General features: G+C 46.0%; 1 protein-coding gene across 4 annotated transcripts in view; it reads right to left on the bottom strand.

Moving 5' to 3' along the window:
- ARHGEF7 (Rho guanine nucleotide exchange factor 7) overlaps positions 1–19,960 on the bottom strand; it is a 123,275-nt gene extending 103,315 nt beyond the window's left edge. The window contains exons 1-2 of one of the 4 annotated variants that reach the window (XM_065677911.1): positions 19,638–19,960; positions 4,501–4,587 (exon numbers count right to left, since the gene is read on the bottom strand). In XM_065677911.1, coding sequence (XP_065533983.1) covers positions 4,501–4,587; positions 19,638–19,802 — 252 coding nt within the window. In that variant the 5' untranslated portion in view covers positions 19,803–19,960. Of the gene's footprint in view, positions 1–4,500; positions 4,588–4,666; positions 4,878–19,637 lie in introns of those variants that run through there. The other 3 variants (XM_065677904.1, XM_065677910.1, XM_065677909.1) reach the window with 3 other exon arrangements.
- Positions 19,961–20,006: the final 46 nt, after the last annotated feature.

Here is a 20,006-nt window from a genome sequence, read left to right on the forward strand (position 1 = left end):
GTGCACCACCGAATAGATGAACTGCTATGGCAGGGGTGGCTATCAGAGAAGAAGACACTCAAGTCTGCTCCCAAAAGATTAGTTGGTCTAATAGAATGACATTGGCACCCCTTACAAACTTTTTTCTCAAGGCTAGCACTGTGTTATAGACACTTATAGGCATTAGTATATCTTGATTAAATCTCAAGAGCTATGAACTGTATTTCTCAAATTTGTATGCAATGTTCTGAACCTTACGGGCAAATCGTTCTTGTACAAGAGATTTAATAATAAACATACACACAGGATCTTCTTAGACTGCCAGGTTTGCTTTATTTCTTTTCTAGTTAGTTTACTGCAAAAATAAAATCCTGGCTTTGGCATTGGTGTCTCAGTAATAAAATGACAAGCGCGAATCCCAGAGGCAAGGAGATCTCTTGGCAAGTACAGAAAAGATTCTCAGATCTGTGCCTTGTCTACCTTTTTCTATTAGCCAGCTGCCACCTTTCCAATCAGTCTAAGAGTCAGAAATACGAAATATTTTTGAGCTCAAGAAATCTGCTAACATTGGATACTTGCAGATAAGCTGGTATTCATCTTTATTTGACAAAAGCCAGTAGAAAAATGCTGCAAGACTCTACTCATAGAATTTGATCAGATAGAGGTTGGTAATCTTCACAGGATGTATCAAGCATTCTGCCCCTAGTACATTATATTCAGGAAACTGAAACTCCTTTTAAAGGGAAAAAAAACTGGAGTAATGTAACACAGGTGCAAGATAATCGTTAGAGCAAAACTTTTTACAGCTCAGGTAAGAACAAATGCTCTGTCACCATCACTTTTCCTTTCTCTCTCTATTGCTAGACTTGTGTGGAAGATACTGTATACCTGCAGTGAGCTCCACCTCAACTACACAGACCCAGTAATATTCTTCTAGAACAAAATTCATCATGTACCACAACAGTCTAGGGCCCTGTTTTCAAAAGCAGGTCATTCTTCTCGGGGATGGGGTGGGAACAGCTTTTAAAGCAAAAATGGCAAGAGCAGCATATAGCAAATGTTTTCTCCCTACAGAAAAAGCTGAAAGTTGTGAACTGACAATATAGGCAGCTATTCTACAGTCCCTTCCTTCTATGCAGACATTCAGTGAAGCTTCAGAGCAGAATAAACTACTAAACACTACAATTATTCTAAGCAAGAGCTAACAGTTTCCAGAAAGGAAAAACAGTATGCTGTTACAAATTCAGTCTCTGCCTGAGATCTTAGGATCATTTTTTCATTAATAGATCCCAGCTATTTGCATCTGCATACACAAAACCCGTATTAAAAAAAAAAAAAAAAAAAAAAAAACACAACCAAAAAAACCACCACCATAACATTCTTCTGGTTATTTCTTGAAACTTGCTCTGCTTTCAGATTTCATCTTACAAAGGACTGTTGCAAGCTCCAGATTAAGTGCTCTTTTTTCTTCTCTGAACACTTGAACATCTGAAAATACTGGGGGCTGTGGGAAGGTAGCCACTCGTTTCCTCTGAGCTATAGCAAACCTTCTCATTACAATCTGAAATATCCTTTCTGAATATCCTATTATCTTTCTAACAGCCCAAACTTACTGGGAAGTAAGAGGAAGAAGAACACCTTTCAGACACCAGTATTTCTAAACCAAAGCTTCTCACCTCCACCTGTTATTTTTAGGGGAGGTAGACAACAGTGAACATGTCCTGTAAAAAAAGGACACATCTTAAGGCATCTCAAGGAAGCCATCTCTTGCGGTCCCATTTTCCATTAACCATGGCAGTCTACCAAGGTCCCAAACATGCCACAACAAAATCTCCAAAGCTGCAACTGCAACAGAGCTCCAGCAAAGCAAGGTGCTCAAACACAGCTTCATAAAAATACAATTCTACTACTTTCAAGATGAGTTCAGATCCAGAAGTAGTGCCTGTGCAATGCTGAAGCCAGGCTAACCAAACCAGTACTGTGTTTCTATCCTACTCCCAAAATTACGCACAAACCACCTGATCTAACTACAGGCTCAAGTGCATTCCTTGTAAAGCCATGCAGAACTCCACATTGTGGAATATCTGCTAGGAAAAGTACCAGATCAGTGCACGGAACAAGGTCGTATCTCCCCACCCCACTCTAGAGCTTTCTCTGATGCCTGTATCATCCAAATGTTTCTACTATTTAAGGTTATCACATACATACCCACCACTCTGTCAAATATTTATACTCACCATTAACTCTTCATTAGCTCATCTGCCCTCTCTGAAAATATCCCCCCTCCCCCCTTCACTGCTTCCAGAGACACTCTTCACACTCTTTGCTCAATGCAATCTCTAAAACTGACTGCGACTAAGGAAGCATTACGTCGGTGCTGCACAAAGGAGCTATGGTATCTCCCCAGTTCTCACAAGGAGAAAGGCAGAGATCCACAAGGGCTGACTCACACCTTGTTAAAGGAGACAGGAGAAAGAGCGCAGGATTAGCGGATGGCCAGGAGGCCCCTGCCAGCTACTCACTGGTTGAATTCAGGTTGCCATTCCTCTCATCTTTGACCGCAGCTAGGGGGTTGGAAAAATTAATGAGAAAACAACAGGGAACAGCCAACGTACAAGCTGTAAATACACATGCAGGAGGCTCCATAAGCCCAAGCATTTGTGCCCCTTCCTGCCAGACTCTGAATCCTTCTGGTAGCTTGGGAGTAATTCCTGTTCCAACATGCTGAGCTGGAAGCTACTGCAGCCAGTTAACTCCACGTAAGAAAGGAGTTTCCGGCAGTCTTGCTGAGAAGCCCCTGAGGCCAGGTTAACCAATCTGACTGTGCCCAAAAATATTTAGGCTCTGAGTGTAAGACCAAAATTATCATCTCTTTTAATCATTTTTCTTCATTTTCTTGTCACTCTGAGGAAAAGAGCTGAGAAAAGCTTTCTGCAACTACAAAAGAGAGACTGAACTGCAATTCCATGACTATTCCCAGTGACAATGGCAAAACTTCAAGCTGAGAGACTTGGTGTAGGGAATGAGTAAAGGGGGAGAAGGGATACTAATGGTACATTTTCCACGCTTTTGCTTTAACATTTGCAATACTCAGTTTATTTCTGAATTGAGATTTGAAGTGCCTCCCTCCCCAGTTCCTCTAGCTCGTGCTTGTCTACTACTTGAATGTTAGATCAGCTCTTACACGTGGATGTTCAAAACTGAAAAGTTTAATGCGGCCCCAGAAAAGACAAATGAAGAGACAGCTGCTTTAAGGCAAAAAGGAATGACTGGCTTAATAGACAGTTCGCCCCATAATCTAGTTTCTGAGTATTTCTGAATTTGTTTTTACTCCCCACAAATCCTAGAAGATTCTGCTTATTTGGAGGCAGAAGAAAAGCAGGTAAGAACGTAAGGTCATCTTTCGTAAGAAACAGTGCTAAAAGCTGTCTTGATTTCCATCTTTCCCCATGACAGACCCAAGATTAATTGCAAGTTCTGCAAGTATCATTAGTGAAATTAATGGTATTTGAGTATTCAGAGGCCTCAGGAAAGCAATCAAAATCTTTTTAATGATATTCTGTTACTGCCTAGCAAAATCACAGGCAGAACCAGAGCTACTGTAAGAACCTGAGAACTAATTAAGGCAACACTTCACTAATTCGAGCTCAGAAGCGCTAGCAACCATTTTTTCCACCAAAAAAAAATTGCCTCTGAGAACTGAAATGATAATACCTCTCACTTTCCAACGCACAGAAGCTGGAACCTGATTTTAATCGCATCGGTTCCTTCCCACACAGAAGCATCAAGTAAACTCGACAGCAGTATGTACTTGCTATAGCTAAATATACTGGTAACATACGACTACCTAATTTGCAACCCTGTGAATGCATGTTCTGAAAAATATGGCAGTTTGCTGAGCTTTTATGTAACATAAATTTTAACAGAAAGAACAGTGCCTCCCGTTTTCTTTCAATTAGTATTTCATTTGGCTGTTAGCAACTTGATTTCTATAAGCCATCTCCAGTGCTTCAGTCAGTTTCAGAAATAAAACGGGTATAATTTAAACGTTTATTACCAAGAATCCACTTGAACAGAAACGCAAAGGGTTTACCAGCCCCAGAATCAGACCAGTATCACACACACACAGAGGGAGCCCCGCGTTGCCTTGGCAGAGAGAGGGGGTGCACCCCACTCAGCGCTGGGTGAGAAGGGGTCAGGAGGCCCCTCCATGCCCCCTCCACGCGGTAGCGCACATCCCGCACTCACGCCGCCAGAAAGCCAAGCCACCCGCCGCGATGTAGGCCGGGACGGGGCACAGCCGCCACCCAGACACATCGCGAAGCCCCCGCCGCCCCCCGGGCCCGCAGCCAGGGGAGGGGCGGCAGCCACCATCTTGTCAGACGCCCGCCACCGGCCGGCCCCGCATCCCCGGGCACAAAGGGAGGGCAGCGCCGGCTTCCGCAGCACCGGGCTGGCAGAGAGGAGCAGGGAAACCCCAAGGCCCGGGGATCGAACCGAGCACCCCCCGCTCAAACTCACCTCCAGGCGGAGGGAGGCACCGCAGCCCCGCAGGAACTCGCGGATGTTGCTCAGGCACTCGCCCTCCGTCCGCGGCTCCGGGTACACCTGCAAGAGAAGAGGCGGACGGCTCAGCGCGAGGGCCGGCGCGGAGCGGCTCTGCTCGGCTCGGCTCCGCTCTCCTCACCTCACCTCCCGCTCCCTCCGCAGGCGGCAGCGCCGATCGCTTCCACTGAAGGGGTTGAACCGGGAAGTAAACACGGAGCACAGGAAATGGCGTGTGAGGGCAGGGGGCGGCGGGCAGGAGTGAGGGCTGGGGTGCCCCGGCCAGGCGCGGCCCCGAGCGACTCTGCCCAAGCGAGGGGAGGCGAGCCGAGCTGAGCTGTACTGAGCCGAGCTGAGCGGAGGGGAGGGGAGGGGAGGGAAGGGGAGGGAGGGGGGCGCGGCCCGGCCCGCCCCGCCCCGGCTGCAGGCGGAGGCCCAGGCCCGGCCGGTGGAGGCAACGCGTGGGACGTCCGCGAGAGCGCGCCCGGACCCCTACTCTTAGTATTTGTAATTAATACTACTAATGATAATCCACACGCCGCAGTGTCATTAACGGTTTGGTCTGCACGGCGAGGAGAGGCGGTCCCTCGGTCCCGGGGCTGAGCGGTGGCCAGGGGCAGCCCCTCCCAGGGATGGCGTCCCCGCCCCGCGGCTGCAGTAAGGAACGACTGTGCGCAGGGTGAAACACCCACGAAGCGGGTGGCCCCGGGTCTGTGGGCCTGCTAGGGCCACCCTGGTTTTGACTTGGGTTCACCTTTAAGCGTCAGTTTCATAACAAGGAAATCCATCAGAAATGTCTCAAAGATCTCGATGGAAAAATGCCAGTACCTACAGTTGTTAATCTACCAACTCCGGGGTCTGATGTTAATGAGCTTTGTTTATCAACAGTTTATGAAACAGCAGTCCCTTCCTACCCCAGAAGAAAAGCAGCTTCACAAAGAGGAAAACCTTGACTGAACTTAAAAGAGCTTTTGCCAACACAGCTGCTACTGAAGCCATATTCATGCTGCCTTCAGTTCAACCTGCCTCCAGTTTAGCCCCTACCCTGACAGTGTAGACTTCCCACAGAAAAGCAGCCAGCTCCATGGGCTTCAGGGCCATAGCATAACTTATTACAGTTTAACGCAAATTCTGTGATTCTGTGTGTACATAAGCAATATTTCACAACAAATTCACTGATTTCTATGAAGCAGTTCGGCAAACAGAGCATTGCTCAAACTGGGAGATAACCAGACCTGCAGCCCGTGTCACCTCATTCCGTTGGAAGGGGAAAGCCTAGCACAGGAATCTACTGAAAGTCATGGGAAGCTAAGGTGTCAATGCATGGTGTCATGTCCTTTGATTATGCATTACACTTGGAAGTGTCCTTAGATGCACATGTATGTCAAAGCTACATAAACTCACAATCATAATGCACCTCTATAGCACTGCAAACTTCACATAAGGTTGACAGCAAACACTGCATCAATCTGAAACCAAGGTGGCACCTTTACATAGATTTATATAATATCAAAGATATCTCTGGCCCTGTGATACCATAAAAATTACAAATACAACAGCATGACAGGGAGAACCTGGTACAAAGAAATTTAAAACACAAGTCACCATAATTTTCTAAACACAATATTCCAATGAGTTTTAAATAAAAGCCACTATTTAGTAATACAAGGAATTTGGTAGTGATAGGACTTTTAAGAATTTTAATTTCCTCAAGGAAGTGTGCACATGCACACACACACACACATGCACAAACTCAAATTGTCTGGCATTATGATAAACCACTGTGGGTAAAGAACAATGCTTTTACTATACTAAAATGTAAAGGGAATGACAAAGAAGTCCGATCTGAGTACAGCAGCTCAAAAGATAAATTCAGTAAGTTTGGAAAGGATAAAGACAGTGAGAGAACCCTCCTGGAAACATCATGAGCTTCATCCCTCTTGCTTGTTATGCTTTTGAATTAGTCAATTTATTTCTTAGCTCTAGTTAGAAATCTCAAGCTTAGTCAATCATGCCAACATCCCTTCTTAGAATAGGTTCCTCAGAATCCTATTAGCAGTTCCATGTTAATGCTTCCAGTATGCTCCCTCCTCCACATTCCTAATATTTATATAATAATTATACAGTTGCAATTATAACTTTTTTTTCTTAAACTACTTGCATAACAACTGGGGTTTATGTCCCTTTATAGGTCCATACTTCCTCACCTCCTTTTTTTGCACCCACCACTTTCTTGGTTGCTTCTACTTCATTTGTGAAGGTCACTTTTCATTCTTTTCATAAAATTACTTCCACTCTCCAAACAAGAATATCCTCTAACAAGAAATCACAGTAAATCTGTATTTCTCTTAAAAGAAACAAATGTCTTGCCTCATTACACTTCATTCCCAAAGTCCCCAATACCTTACACATAGAACTCAATAAGAGTAAGAAACCCAGATATATGTACTACCACCTCCTAAGAAACTGCACGTAATTCATGCAAGAGTGCACAATCTGGAATTATGCCAAGGGGGGAAAAAAAGGAGGGGGAGGGGGGAAAAGAGGGACATCTTAGAGGAGGGCAAAAACTTCCAATTAAAGATTAAAAAAACAACAAGCAAAGAAAACCCAAGCCCTGCAAATTGTCCTCTGTCAGGTCTGGAATTTTAAATTACATATACACTAAAATACACCTCTGTGAGACCTCAGCCCTGCCAGCACTCTAATGCATGTTTCCAGTTAAAAATCATCTTCCCTCAAAAGAATAACATAAGCTACAGTAAATCTTTCAAAATGCCATTTCTTCTCTCACAAAACAAGGAGAAAGACTTCAGAGGCAATACGAGAAGCAGGCTACGTTTTCTCAGCTCTGTGGCTACAGTGGCATTTTTACCCAATAGGAGACAGAAGCATACTGGTAAAGAATGTAAAAATATCTTAGCATTTGCACCCTGCTAGAAATTTAAAGTGTTAATGATCCCATAAAAAGAAGCCAACCCATTAAGTTATTTACCTGGGAAATCTTACTGTGATTCTGGCAACCTTCTCCTACAGATGGCTGAGGAACACAGTGAGGGACATGAGTAACAAAATCAGCTCCCTTGAAAGCATCTCGAAGTGCCATTATACAGGCCAAGCCTGTGTTAAAATCACACTTAAGGTATATTACATTCTTTACATATAGTTATAGGAAGCTCAGGCGCATGACCTCTCTCTTAGACCACAGTTACAGCCTCACAGACTATTCAGAATGTAATAGAAGATAACACAAGCAGACCACAAGCAGGTCAATCCTAATCTGCCTGCAAGATGGCAAATACATTCAGAGAGAAAGGATAAATAAAATGAAATTAAAGTAGGGTCATACTCCAAAATTACTTGGCAAAATAAAAAGTAGACTGAATGTACATAAAGCCAGCAGAATAAAGAGGTTACATATTTTCGTCTCCAGTATTTGCTTCATCCTCTTGATTTCACAGACCAACAGTTCATTAATAGGAGCTCTTCTTCTCATATGTCTGTATGACTCCTAGTACAAAGAGGCCTCAGTGTCCAACTGGAACCTCTGAGTGCTCTAGTAATACAAATAAAAAAAGGTTAATAGTAATTAGAAAAGACAAGGATTCCAGGGGGACCTGACAGATTCTTAATTAGGGATCGGAGCTCCACAGCAGAATTTAAAGACAGAAGCAGAAGGTAATACACAGAAGAGGAACAGTTTAAACCAGATCTTTGTGGTTCAGGGACAGGTTCTGATTAGGATTTAATCTCTTGGGGAGTAGCTCTGGAAAACATGGCTAGTTCAGTGAGGACACTTATGCGATGCACTGCAGCTATCAAGGAACAGAGTACATTTTCCGCCAGCCAGGAAACATGGAGAACAACGTGTGATACAAACAGATGGTACCTAGTTAAGTAGTTTGATCAGTTTATATCTATGATTTCAATCAACAGCAGCATGCATAAAAAAGGGCAATGCAGAGACAGGCTGTATCAAAAAAAGGTATGACAGGGGTGGTCTCAGAAAACAAATGAAAAAGGCTACCATTAGTTCATTTGGACAGGGAAAGTATATGAAGAAAATAAGCACGGAATGTGTAAAGTAATAAATTTAAAAGAAAAAAACAATACACACACAGCCCCCCAAAAACACCACAGTCCTTTGATTGCAATGCATGAACACAAGAAATTAATAAAAAGTAAAAGACATCTTCACCTGTATGTATGGGAAACTAACTCTTTACTTGTAACTGTCTCCTGAATAAGTTGAAAAAAATGGGTCAAAGAGAGATGTATAAGGTCTCTAAATACAAATTAAAATCTACCAGGAAGAAAATAGAAAGAGATTGAATGACAGCAAGGCTATTATCTATAAGTTAAAAAACAGTCATTTATCTAGCATGACATACAGTGCATACAACATGGTTTACTAAGTAAGAAGACTATCCCAGTTACTAGAAAGCAGAAACTAATAGAGAACATGACAATAGCTGCAAACTACTAGGCATGTCCAGGAGACACTTAACAGCGTTCTGTTTGGGAGTACAGCTGACCTGAGTCTGAAGTTCAAAGACTTGGCCTTCAAGTAAGGATACTAGGGGAAGAATCCCATAAAGAGGGAACCCTGCACTATAAGGAACATCGCAGAAGAATGCAATCCCAAAGGGAGGTGCTGTAGGGACAGGGTGGATGAGGGTACTGTCCTCTCACAACATGCCCAAACATTTTTCCCTGCACCCTGTTCATCCTGCCTGGAGCCTTTTACACAGGATCTGCCTTGCACCAGTAGTTTTCTCTCCAGGTTTCAGAACAGCTTGTATACACAGAGCACCACTGCAATCTTATCAGTAAAAACACTACAGATGAACACTACAGCAAAACTAATGGAAGAGTCCTTTTGATCACATTCGGTCCCACGGCAGCTATGTTTTGCTTCCAGACCCTGGGACAGGAGCCCAGCTTCCAGACCCCTGGTGGAGCACGGTGGCCCAGAGGCAAACACCTCCTGGAGAAGCACTGCAGGCTGAGGTTTGTCAGCAGGCTTTATGTTCAGAGATAAAAATGAGATTTAAGAAAAAAAAAAAAATCACAGGCCATTCTCACTAACCTGGGCTGTGAAGCTGAAGGTGATTGATCCACTGTCCAGCAGCTCCTGCAGGTTCCTTGCCTCCCTATGGCTCCCAGCTCTGTCACCTCCAGCCAGCTCCTGCTCCCTGCAGGGCCCTTTCCTTGAGGCATTCAGGTTTCCTGCTCCATCCTCTGTCCCAGAGCACCCGCCCTCACAAACTGCACCCAGCAGGGATGGAAAAGGAAGAGTGGTATCACGGTGACATCCTCCATAGCTGCACAGGAGGACATCGTCTGCTTCTTGAAGAGGCATCCATTGCTAGGGACTGATGGCGGGTGCAGTGCTGTCTCCATAGCCAGTGAACAGAGCAGGGCTCAGATGACTGTGGATGGAGCCCAATGCTCCTCCCAGGACAGCTGGAGTCATAGGTGCACTTTGAAGGCTCGCATCTTCCACATCTCTGAGTAAGGAGCATGCTGCAGTTAAGCCCAACCACTTCATGGATGGCTCATCTTGCTGGTGGCATTAGGTGACATTAGCAGGATGCTATAATTAAACTAACAGCACAGATCAGGATTCTCAGCAAGATGCAGTTTTGGTTTAGAATCAGGTGTCTTGGTGGAGCACCAGATCTCAACACAACACTGTTTCTGCAGTACTGTATCTCTTTCTTTAGTACTGACTTTTCCCAGCCATAAAACCTGCTGCCCACAAACTTGTCAACAATAAGCCACACAGCAGTTACCATGCCTAGGTCTGGATTTTGGCATGAGGAAACGCATGCTCTGAAAACACAGCAGGCAGGCAGGCAGGCAGCATGGTTAAAAAGAGCTAGATTCTGTAAAACACTTAAGTTCCTACACACCATGCACTAAGGTGCCCAAATTTTAAATTTCTAGGGTTCACACAAGACTTCATCTGCTGCACGCAGCACAAAGGGAAAGGCAGGTGCCTTAATATATGCTCTACAGTTCTTACATGCTGAGAAGTATACCTGGCCTTTCAAGTTAGCCAAGAGCCTAGCCACAGCAAAAGGCAAAAGCAAGAGCTCACCTATGTTCTTGACCCCCTGTGGGCCTTGGAACACAGTGAGTCTTCATGTGCCTAGTGTTCCAAACTCCAGTCATCTCCTGGACTTACAAGAGTCCTTTGGAAGAACTCAAAGTGCATCCTCACTGAGAGTGACAGCTGCCCACTTTTTTGAAGTAATTTAGCACAGACCTCTTGCCCTTGGACACCACTGTTAATGACAGCCACGACGGCAATTCCAGTCCCACATTTAGCCCTACCACACAAACTTATCCCACCACCCTTCTTTTACTGTCCAATGGGCCAGACCAACTCATGAGCCACAGCTCCATGCTTCCTCAATTTCCACCCTTCTGTATTTCCACACTTCTAGTCATATTCTACGACTAGAAGTCACTTCTGCGGTATTTTAACAAATGAAACTCTTTTAAATGCCATCAGAATATACTAATCTTCCTCAGGAATCATTTTGCTCTGAGAACTGAGTTTTGCTACTTCATCCCTTCTCACTCATCTTTTAGCAAATAATTATGTTTACTGAAACTATATGCTGTGTTGGGAGGTTTTTATGCATGTAGCATTTATCCTGTACTCCAAGCTTGTGTTTGTCCTCTGAGAGTGTCAAGTAGAAGGAACTTCAATAATATAATTCAATATATGAATATGGCACCAGGAACCAGGAGCACTTTGGTTGACTGAAGACCCCTCCAACTCTTTCTTACCCTGCACACATTCAGAAATGGTCTTCTGCTTGACCAGGCTTCATTAACAGTGACCTACATTCAAACACACTGACGTTCTGCTTTAGCTGCTTCAGCCCTGTATCAGAAATAGCCCTCAAAAACTCAGTTCAGCTTACTTTGCAAAGAAAATTTACAGTTAGGTTAAAATGCCAGCTGGATCTGTGGCAGCCTTGATAAACTGGTTATCTGAATCTTACACAACAGCTAGAGCCCCTTTTTTACTTTAACTTGTCCTGTGGAAATGATACTGCAAACCTGATACAGCTGTTTGAGCTCATCCTGTCAGATTTGCACCTTTATTAAACAATGTTGAGGAAAACAGTACATTCTCTGCAACAGAAGAGCTCTACTTTTGTCACTTCCTTTGGACCCCTATCAAATTCCCATCAAAGTCTATAAACTGACTCCCAGGAGGTGGGTATTCAACCAAGCCCTAAGATAGAAACGAGTTAAGGGCACTAGGACATTCCAGACTGTAATTTTGCTTTCTCAAGTTTCTGTTATGCTCTTATATTTCACGTAAAAACTACATTAAGTCAGCATTAAGAAACTGAGAATGCCAAGCACATAAAACTTAGTAAATACACGACTGACAGCTGCCTTTGCAACTGCAATTACAATCTACTTGCAGACCCACCTTTTGAATTGAACTAGGCAGGAGTCCTACCAGAGCACATGTAAGTGAGTGTGCCTGAACAATTTTACATATGCACATAAGAGGGTGTAGTTGCAGCTGCAGGAGTAATCATCTTTCCAGTCTTTCCTAAATGCTGAGAACTCCTAATTCCTGTGGCTTTGCTTGTTTTCATGTTATTTCAAAGAAAAGAAGGAAATCAGTGAGTGTGCAATTGTCACCATCCCCATGCAGTACCATCAGCCTCACGCTGCGGAGCTCCAAGGGTGCCAGCATTAGGTGCCCACATGAAGACAAGTATTTCCCTGAAGCCAGCGAGGGGAAAAAGCCAGATGAAGTGTTGCCCCAGGTGTGGGCAGCGTTCAGACAGGGCTTGGCAAGAACCTGTCTAAAAAGGTTCCCCTGCAGAGAGGAACTGGTGGGTAGGGATTGTGCAGCTCTTCTCACATAAACCCTGCAGCATTTCCCACGCAGCATCACTGTTTTGATGCAGCACAAGCTTCAGGAGTTCAATCACTCAGGGTTTGTTTACACTGGGAGAGCTCTGCTGCTAGATATGCTGGCATCGCTCCTCAGTGTGGATGTAACATATGCCAGAGAGGGAATTCCTCTGCCAGTCTAACAGTACCACTTCCCCCAGTGACATTAACGAAGCCAACAAAAGCACGCCTCTGTCAGCACAGCTGCACTGGTGGAGAGGGGATGTATGATTTTTACTGCTCTTCCCCCCTGTCTCTGGGTGAAAATATTCCAAACTACGAAGGTCCTACAGTGGGCAATCTGCCAACATCATCCAACAGCACTTGCTGCAGAGCAGGAAAATGGAGACCTGAACAAAATGCTCTTAGACCCAAGCAGCATTTTGCAGTTTGAGGGGACCCTGCTCACCAGGTGCCAGAAGCCTGTGGTGAGGAGGGGCACAACAGGAACTTCTTGCAGATGAGGCTGGCCACCCCTCTCAAGCCTGCAGTGCCAGTGCCAGGTGATGGCAGCAACCACATAATACGGAGAGACACGGAAAGAGGGTGAAGTTCGGGTGAGCACAGGAGTGTCACACTGGCTGAGTATCAGGGAGTGAATCTCAGCCAGCCAAGGTGCAAGACTGACGCTGCTGCCATGCTGCCAGCTCACAGTATTTCTGCAAGCCCTGTCATGCTTGAAATGTTTTAAGGTTCAGCTCTTCAAATCACAGCAAGTGTGCAGCGAACAATTAAGACCGTTATTCAAGAAAGATGTATACTGGATTCCCCTCAGTGTTTCAAAGCCAGATTTTATTTATGTATATGTGTATATATACATGTACAAATACTCCCATAAACATACATAATTTGTAAACTTCAGTTTTAAAGCCAGACTTCCAGTTTTTCTAAGGCTTGAACTGAAAACTTGAACATTTTCACCTGGACAATGTGGTGCCCTCAGCTGCTAACACACAGTAGTAACCAGAGGGAGCGTGCTGGTGGCATTCCCACTGTTTTTCCTTGTCCCACAGATGCACAGCGTTCAGTGGATGGTCTAGGTAGCAGTAGAGCACTTGAGGGCTAAGGAATTGTGCTTTCTGTTGTCCATATTATGTACAGACATAGAAAGAATTTATCTAGAAATTGTGAAAAGGACATTAATGAGAGTAAGACCATCAAAATTACATTATCTTTATGTATTTTCTTACAAAAACAATTTAATCACCAACAGTTTCCTTAATTGCCCCCTTTTCTCAGGGTTTGGCATGCCCTTACTTAATTCAGTCTAGACCCTTACACATTAACAGCATCTGATTTTCAAGGAAAAAGCAAACACAAGTCCTCTGCTTCCCCAGCACACACAGGCAGACTGTGTTTCTCTGGCTAGCACCCCAGTCACCCGAATTACAGAGCCAGTGCATAGATGGGAAGAGCACAGGCATCCTCCTTCAGAGCATCCATGCACCCCTGCTCTCACAAGGCAATAGGAGTAACATGGAAAATGACAATGTGGCCAATGACAACTCCGTAACAGGACTGAATGGCCCCATAAGAAGCTCACAGTAATGCTTATGAGAACAGCATGTATTCAGGAAAAGGGCACTCGTTGCTTGGGGTAACTTTCCCCTGGTGCTTGGCTCACCCTTGCAGTGCTTCCACCCTGGAGCAACAGCATCCGCACACATGCCAGCACTCCCCAAGCATGCAGTCACAGCAGGCACAGCTGCCCAGCATGGATTATTCCTGCCAGAAGCATAATAATCTCCTTGGGAGGCTCTACGTAAGGACTGTTGCTGGGGGGACAGACCATATGCACATTAAAATGCAGGTTTTGCTTCCTGCCTCCCAGGTCTAGTCCTACAATGACCTGCTGCTGCCTCTGCAATCTCAGCTTCTGCAATACCTTCCCAGCAGACTTCAGTGAGTGACGGCAGGACAGTCCTTTGGTTCAGCCAGGCAGACCCCGACAGCCTCACCGGGGCTGCAAGGGCAGAGCTATCCTGCCAGAAGTATTTCCCAAATTGAGATTGCTCAGGGGCAACCAGCACCTGGCAACTGCTACCTTAGGAGTAACCTCTGCACTGCTGGTGGGATGCTCACCACAGTTCCTGTGCTCTGCCTGGGCTCCACAGTCAGTTCACAGCCCACGTGGTGCCTTCTGCAAAAGTACTGGGCTATAAAAATCATTACTTGTTAATAACCCTGGCTCCCAAACACCTTCCCTTTGTTCTTCCTTTGCAACACTTGAAATACCACATTCAGGTCACACCTTGTCACAACAGGACAGAAGCAGTTAGCCCTGATACATCTGTGTGAAATCAGAAGCAACTGAACGTGACTCTCACTTTGCCAGAGCTGTAGCTGCAGGCACACACTGTGAGGACAAGGATGGTGAGACGGCTGCCAAAAGTGGCAACCTGAACCCTTCTTTTGGGGACTCTGCCTCTCCTCCAGTGCTTGCACTCAATACACAATAATACATTTGCCTTGTGAGTTGTGAAGAGTTAATTTCTTCCTAAACTACAATTCAGAACAGCTCACTTAGCCAGAGACCTCTATCATTAAAGAGCGACTCATACTAATATTGGAGGTTTGGTCCAGAGAAGACTGAGAGGGGATGTCATTAATGAATATAAAGATCTCAAAAGCAAGTGCCAGGAGGATGGTGCCAGACTCTTCAGTGATGCCCAGCAAGAGGACGAGGAAGAATGGCCATTAACTTAAAACACAAGAAGTTTCACCTCAACATGAGGAATAACTTCTTTACCTTGAGGGTGGCAGAGCACTGGAACAGGCTACTCAGGGAAGATGTGGAGTCTCCCTCTCTGGAGACATTCAAAACGCACGTAGACACGTTCCTGTGTAACCTGCTCTAGGTGGTCCTGCCTTGGCAGGGGGCTGGACTAGATGTTCTCCAGAGGTCACTTCCAACCCCTAATCATTCTGTATTTATAAAAAGATCCTAATCCTTGCTGCCATCAGTCCTGATCCTATCCCAATTAATAACCAAATTAATGTAACACTGGTGCCCAATCCACCACAGGGAGAATGAATTTTCCTTTCAGCCATGAACAAGAGTGGTGTATTTATGTTGCCGGGGTCAGCCCCATGCCACTCTTCTCATGCCTTGGTAATGCAGTTGAGCAAGAGGAAGCAGCTTTATTTTGGATCAGCCTCACATGCCTAGCAGAGCAGCTTTGGGGTTGTCCAGTCCTACACTTGGTGCAACGGGGGCTGGGGATGGTCTGTTCGACAGAGGGGGGCCAGGGTGTGCACGACCCAGCATACTTCTCCATCCCCTAGCTTCAAAGCACTGAACCAGCTGCTCTCATCCCCTCCAGGAGCCTCTAATGGGAGTAGCGGGGGTGCCAAATGGCTGCTGCATCACATTCCCCCTTGTGTCTTCCCCATTCTCCCTGAACGGAACAAAGCTGCCCTCAAAGTGATGCTTTCTGTCGAACAGCTGACCAAAACTGAAAGTACACACAAAATTTAATGGAGCGCGAAGCCTCATATGACAAGGAAAATTCCCGCTCCAGTTCTCATCTCTGTTTACAACGTCAAAAGTGGGTCAAATTGGTCTGCAATGGAGGAATCTGTTTGGAAAATTATCTCAGGGAGGAAAAAGCATCTAAGTGGTAGACAACTGCACTGCAATGCTTCCACGGGGATCCTTCCCCCTGCCATCAAAGTAACACAATTTTACAGCTCAGGGTGGAAATCTTGTAACTCGAAACCACAGCTTTTCATTCAAATGACCTGAATTCAGCAGTTCCATGTCTTTTAGAGCAGGTAAGTCGACAAGAGTCCTCCAATACAGATCTCCGCACTTGAAACCAATTAAGACACGGCTGGATTTGGTCAGTGTTGGGGGAAGCTGTTGGGGAGTTTGTTAGTTTTCTGGTTTTGTATTATTTTTGTCTTAAATAACTGCCCTCCCTTTTGTTCCTTTGCCATGTCCAGGATAAGGTTATCAAGCTGCATCACTCTGCCTAACCCAACTATTCTGTTTTATCCCATCATGGTCTCTCACAGCATGCAAAGGAATCATGACATTAAATGGGAGCCCAGAAATGAGAGAAACAGCCTGTAGTAACATCACTTTCCAAAGTATTTTCATTTCAAGTACTAGGAATCTGCTGAATTTAGTATCTGTCCTTTGCTGTTGTTCAGGATAGATGTCAGGAAGTTTTGGGCATTACAATCAAGAAGCTCTGTACATTATTGTGTACAAGGATGGTATACACACAGCAATCTAATGGAAGAACATACCAACCAGCCTCAGAACCCACTAATTTGTTGTATTGACGTAAAGAAAATCTGTTGTTTGACCTTCAAGTGCTCGATTCCTTTTATGACCACACAACATTTATTTATTAAGACTCTTCTGCTAAGTACTCTCAGGGTACCCAGAAGCTTTAAAAAGCACAAAAACGCCAAAAAAAGATGTATTATTGCATTGCTGCACATATTGAATCCTCTTCCTAAAGAATTTTTGAAAGGAAGAAATGCATTTATAGCATTTTTTAGAACATATCTTAACAAGAACCAAACTGATAAACACTCACTCTTATTTATAACTTGTATCTTTATGCTGTCTTTGGTTTTAGTTACTATATTGTATTTACAGAGAAAATGAGCTCTCTAAGTCTCCAAAGTGTCTGCTGATGTCAGATATTTTTAGAAAGTTATGATTTCAAATTATTTTAAGAGCTGAATCTGTGGGACAAACCTTGTATCTTTAGGCTTCAAATATGTCCAGTTTGAACTTGTGGCTTTCAGGAAATCCATTCAGGAATGAAAAGGCTCACATTTAAAATGCACTCAGTATTAAAAGAAATAAATAAAAAATGACATAATTAATAGCAGTAGGAGAAAGGACTTTGAAAAAAATAAAATACAGGGAAAAATGTAAATTTCGTATGTATTTATTAGCAAACAAAAGAAAAAATATCATGGAAATAGCTCAGACTTATAACAGTGGCTGAGAGCATGCAATAAGTATCTAGTATATACTCTTGAGTCTATAGAAAAAGAATTTTCACAAAGTTGGATGGGAAGATGAGTTCATGAGTCTCCCTGGTGTGTCTATGAATTAGAAAGTGCAATGTGAAAGACACACAAAAATAAGTACAGCTCTCCTCACAAAAGTAAAGTGCTTCTAAAAATAAATAAATAAATAAATAAATAGTTATTTCTCCCCAAACTTTCACCAAGCCAGAGTCAGAGGGACCTCCGTCAGCTGCTCATCCAGCACTGTGCTTGGGGAGGTGGAGACTGTGAAGTGCCAGCATTCCTCCTGCCCTGGCTGCCGTCCCAGCCGCACACGACTAACTGTAAACCCCGCACCTCACACTACAGGGTCCACGATAAACCCCCCTGACAGCTCCCGGCATGCCAGGCTGGTGGTGAGGCTGGTTGCTGCTGGGAGCTCCGTGAGCTCAGCCCCTCTGCTAAACCTCCCTCTGGGTGTGGGTACCATGAGGGGAACCTCCTGCCCAAACATCAGAGGGATTCACACCTCTGATGTGAAAAGAGAGCCTCTTGTTCACGCTAACTGAGCTGTTCCTAGTTGTACTACACACAGAAAAGCATGTTAAGTCGGGAAATGCTGCTCTAACACTCACTTCTTGTATTTACTTTTGTTGCTCAGTAGAGCCTGTTTCACAAATTGAGTTCAGGACCCCATCTGACTAGGCTTGACATCTGCACAAGGGGAAAGACCTTTTATGCCCAGAAGCTCAGGACCCAGAGCCCAACATTTTGGAGAGGTGCTCAGAGAGGATGCCTGGAGCAGCACAGTGGACAGAAGTTTGCACCTCTCATACCATGGCCACAAAGCCACAGCACCTCAGGAGTGGACACATCCTCTTTGGCTCTATTGCCCAAACAGCCACTCTGGGGAAGATGGCAGTGAGGAAAGCTGGTGTCAGCGACAGCAGCTTCAGCTGTCCCAGCTAGCTCCACTGGCCACCATGATGACCCCCGAGTTACCCACACTCACACCACTGTCAACACACTGTCCCCACTCTCATCACTTCCACCACCCATCAACAGCACCATGGGCTCCTGCAGGGTTTCCATATCCCCATGCTACCTCCTGATTTATTTGTGAATTTAGGGGAGCAGGACTGACCTAATGCATCCACAGAGGACTCCAGTCCAGAGCCAGGACCTCCACGCTACAGTACGACACAAGCAACAACCCCAGTCGGTGGTAGACTGAAGAACAGAGACAGCCTAGTCCAGCACCCACTGAGTTCAAGGCACCGGCTTTCAACTTTGTGGGTCAGCGGGCTGCTTGAAAAAGAGCCACAGAAGGTAACAAAAGCCCATTGTCAGCAGGCTCCAGCGCCCGGAGTGTCTGCCAGCCGCAAAAGGTGAAAGGTATGGTGTTATTTTCAAGCGAGGAGTTTTCCTGTCAGCATGGCAGATGACCTTCACCACCCTTCTCTTCCTCGCCTCATCCTGGCTTACAAGGAAAGTTTTCCACTACGTGGGTCACTACATGTACTGTGTTGTTGAGCACCAGGTGAGACAAGAGTGCTATCCCAAGTCTTGAGGCACACCACCACCTTGCCCTTATTACGTGCACACACGGCGCACACAAAAGTTACCTGACACAGTGTATTTCCCTCAAACACCACGCAGAACGGAGCTGTAACGCGCTTTTTCAGCCCGGAAAGGACGAGATTTGTTTTCCTTCCCACAGGCTACCAAGCGGCAAAAGACCCAAAGAATGCTAAAGCAGCCTTCGAGAAAACCAAGCGTCAAACGTTAAGATGTCCTTCAGAGGCTGGAAGGGATGAGCTGAATCACCCCACGAGCGAGGTGAGGCGCCAGCTATGCCAGCAGTTCCAGGGATAAGTTTGCAGCCGGTGCGTGACGCGCCAGAAAAGATCCGTAACCCCCCAAAACCGAGAACGCTTCCCCCATGCACATCCAGCACTCGGCTCTGGAGAGCGGACCATTCTGTGTGAAACGCTCGCGAACCCGTGGCCCTCAAGGGGAAGCCCTCCTCATCCCACCACTCCCGGGGCGATACCGGGGCTTACCCCCCCCCAGCCCCATCCCGCCTCATCGCGCCCTTCTCCGCCCCCCCCGAGCGGGCTGAGGCGGCGCGGGGGGCCCGGCGGCGGGTGCGGCGGGCCCGGCTGCACAAAGGGCGGCGGGGCGGGGGGGAACCGCGCACTTACTTTGTCTATGGTGCCCGGGAGGAGACGGTCGAGCAGGCGGCAGAGCACCACGCCGTCCTTCAGGGAGGACTGGAGGAAGCCCTCGGGGTCGGAGATGGTCTTTTTGGGCGACTCCAGCACGCCCAGGGCGATCAGCCACGTAACGGTCTGCTCCGCCGAATTCATGGCGACGGCGGCGGGGCGGGGGTCGCGGCCCCCCGCGCCTCCCCTCGCGTGGGTTTTGTGTGTCCCCGGGCGGGGGCTTTAGGCGGCGGCCGGCGCCGCCCCCATGTGAATGCAGATGACGACGCCCCGGCCCCGCCGCCGCCACAGACACATGCAGCTGCAGCAGTGCCGCCTCCTCCCCGCCCCCCCCTCCCGCCGCCGCGG

The sequence above is a fragment of the Lathamus discolor genome, chromosome 4 (assembly GCF_037157495.1).
Source record: "Lathamus discolor isolate bLatDis1 chromosome 4, bLatDis1.hap1, whole genome shotgun sequence".
Taxonomy (NCBI): domain Eukaryota; kingdom Metazoa; phylum Chordata; class Aves; order Psittaciformes; family Psittacidae; genus Lathamus; species Lathamus discolor.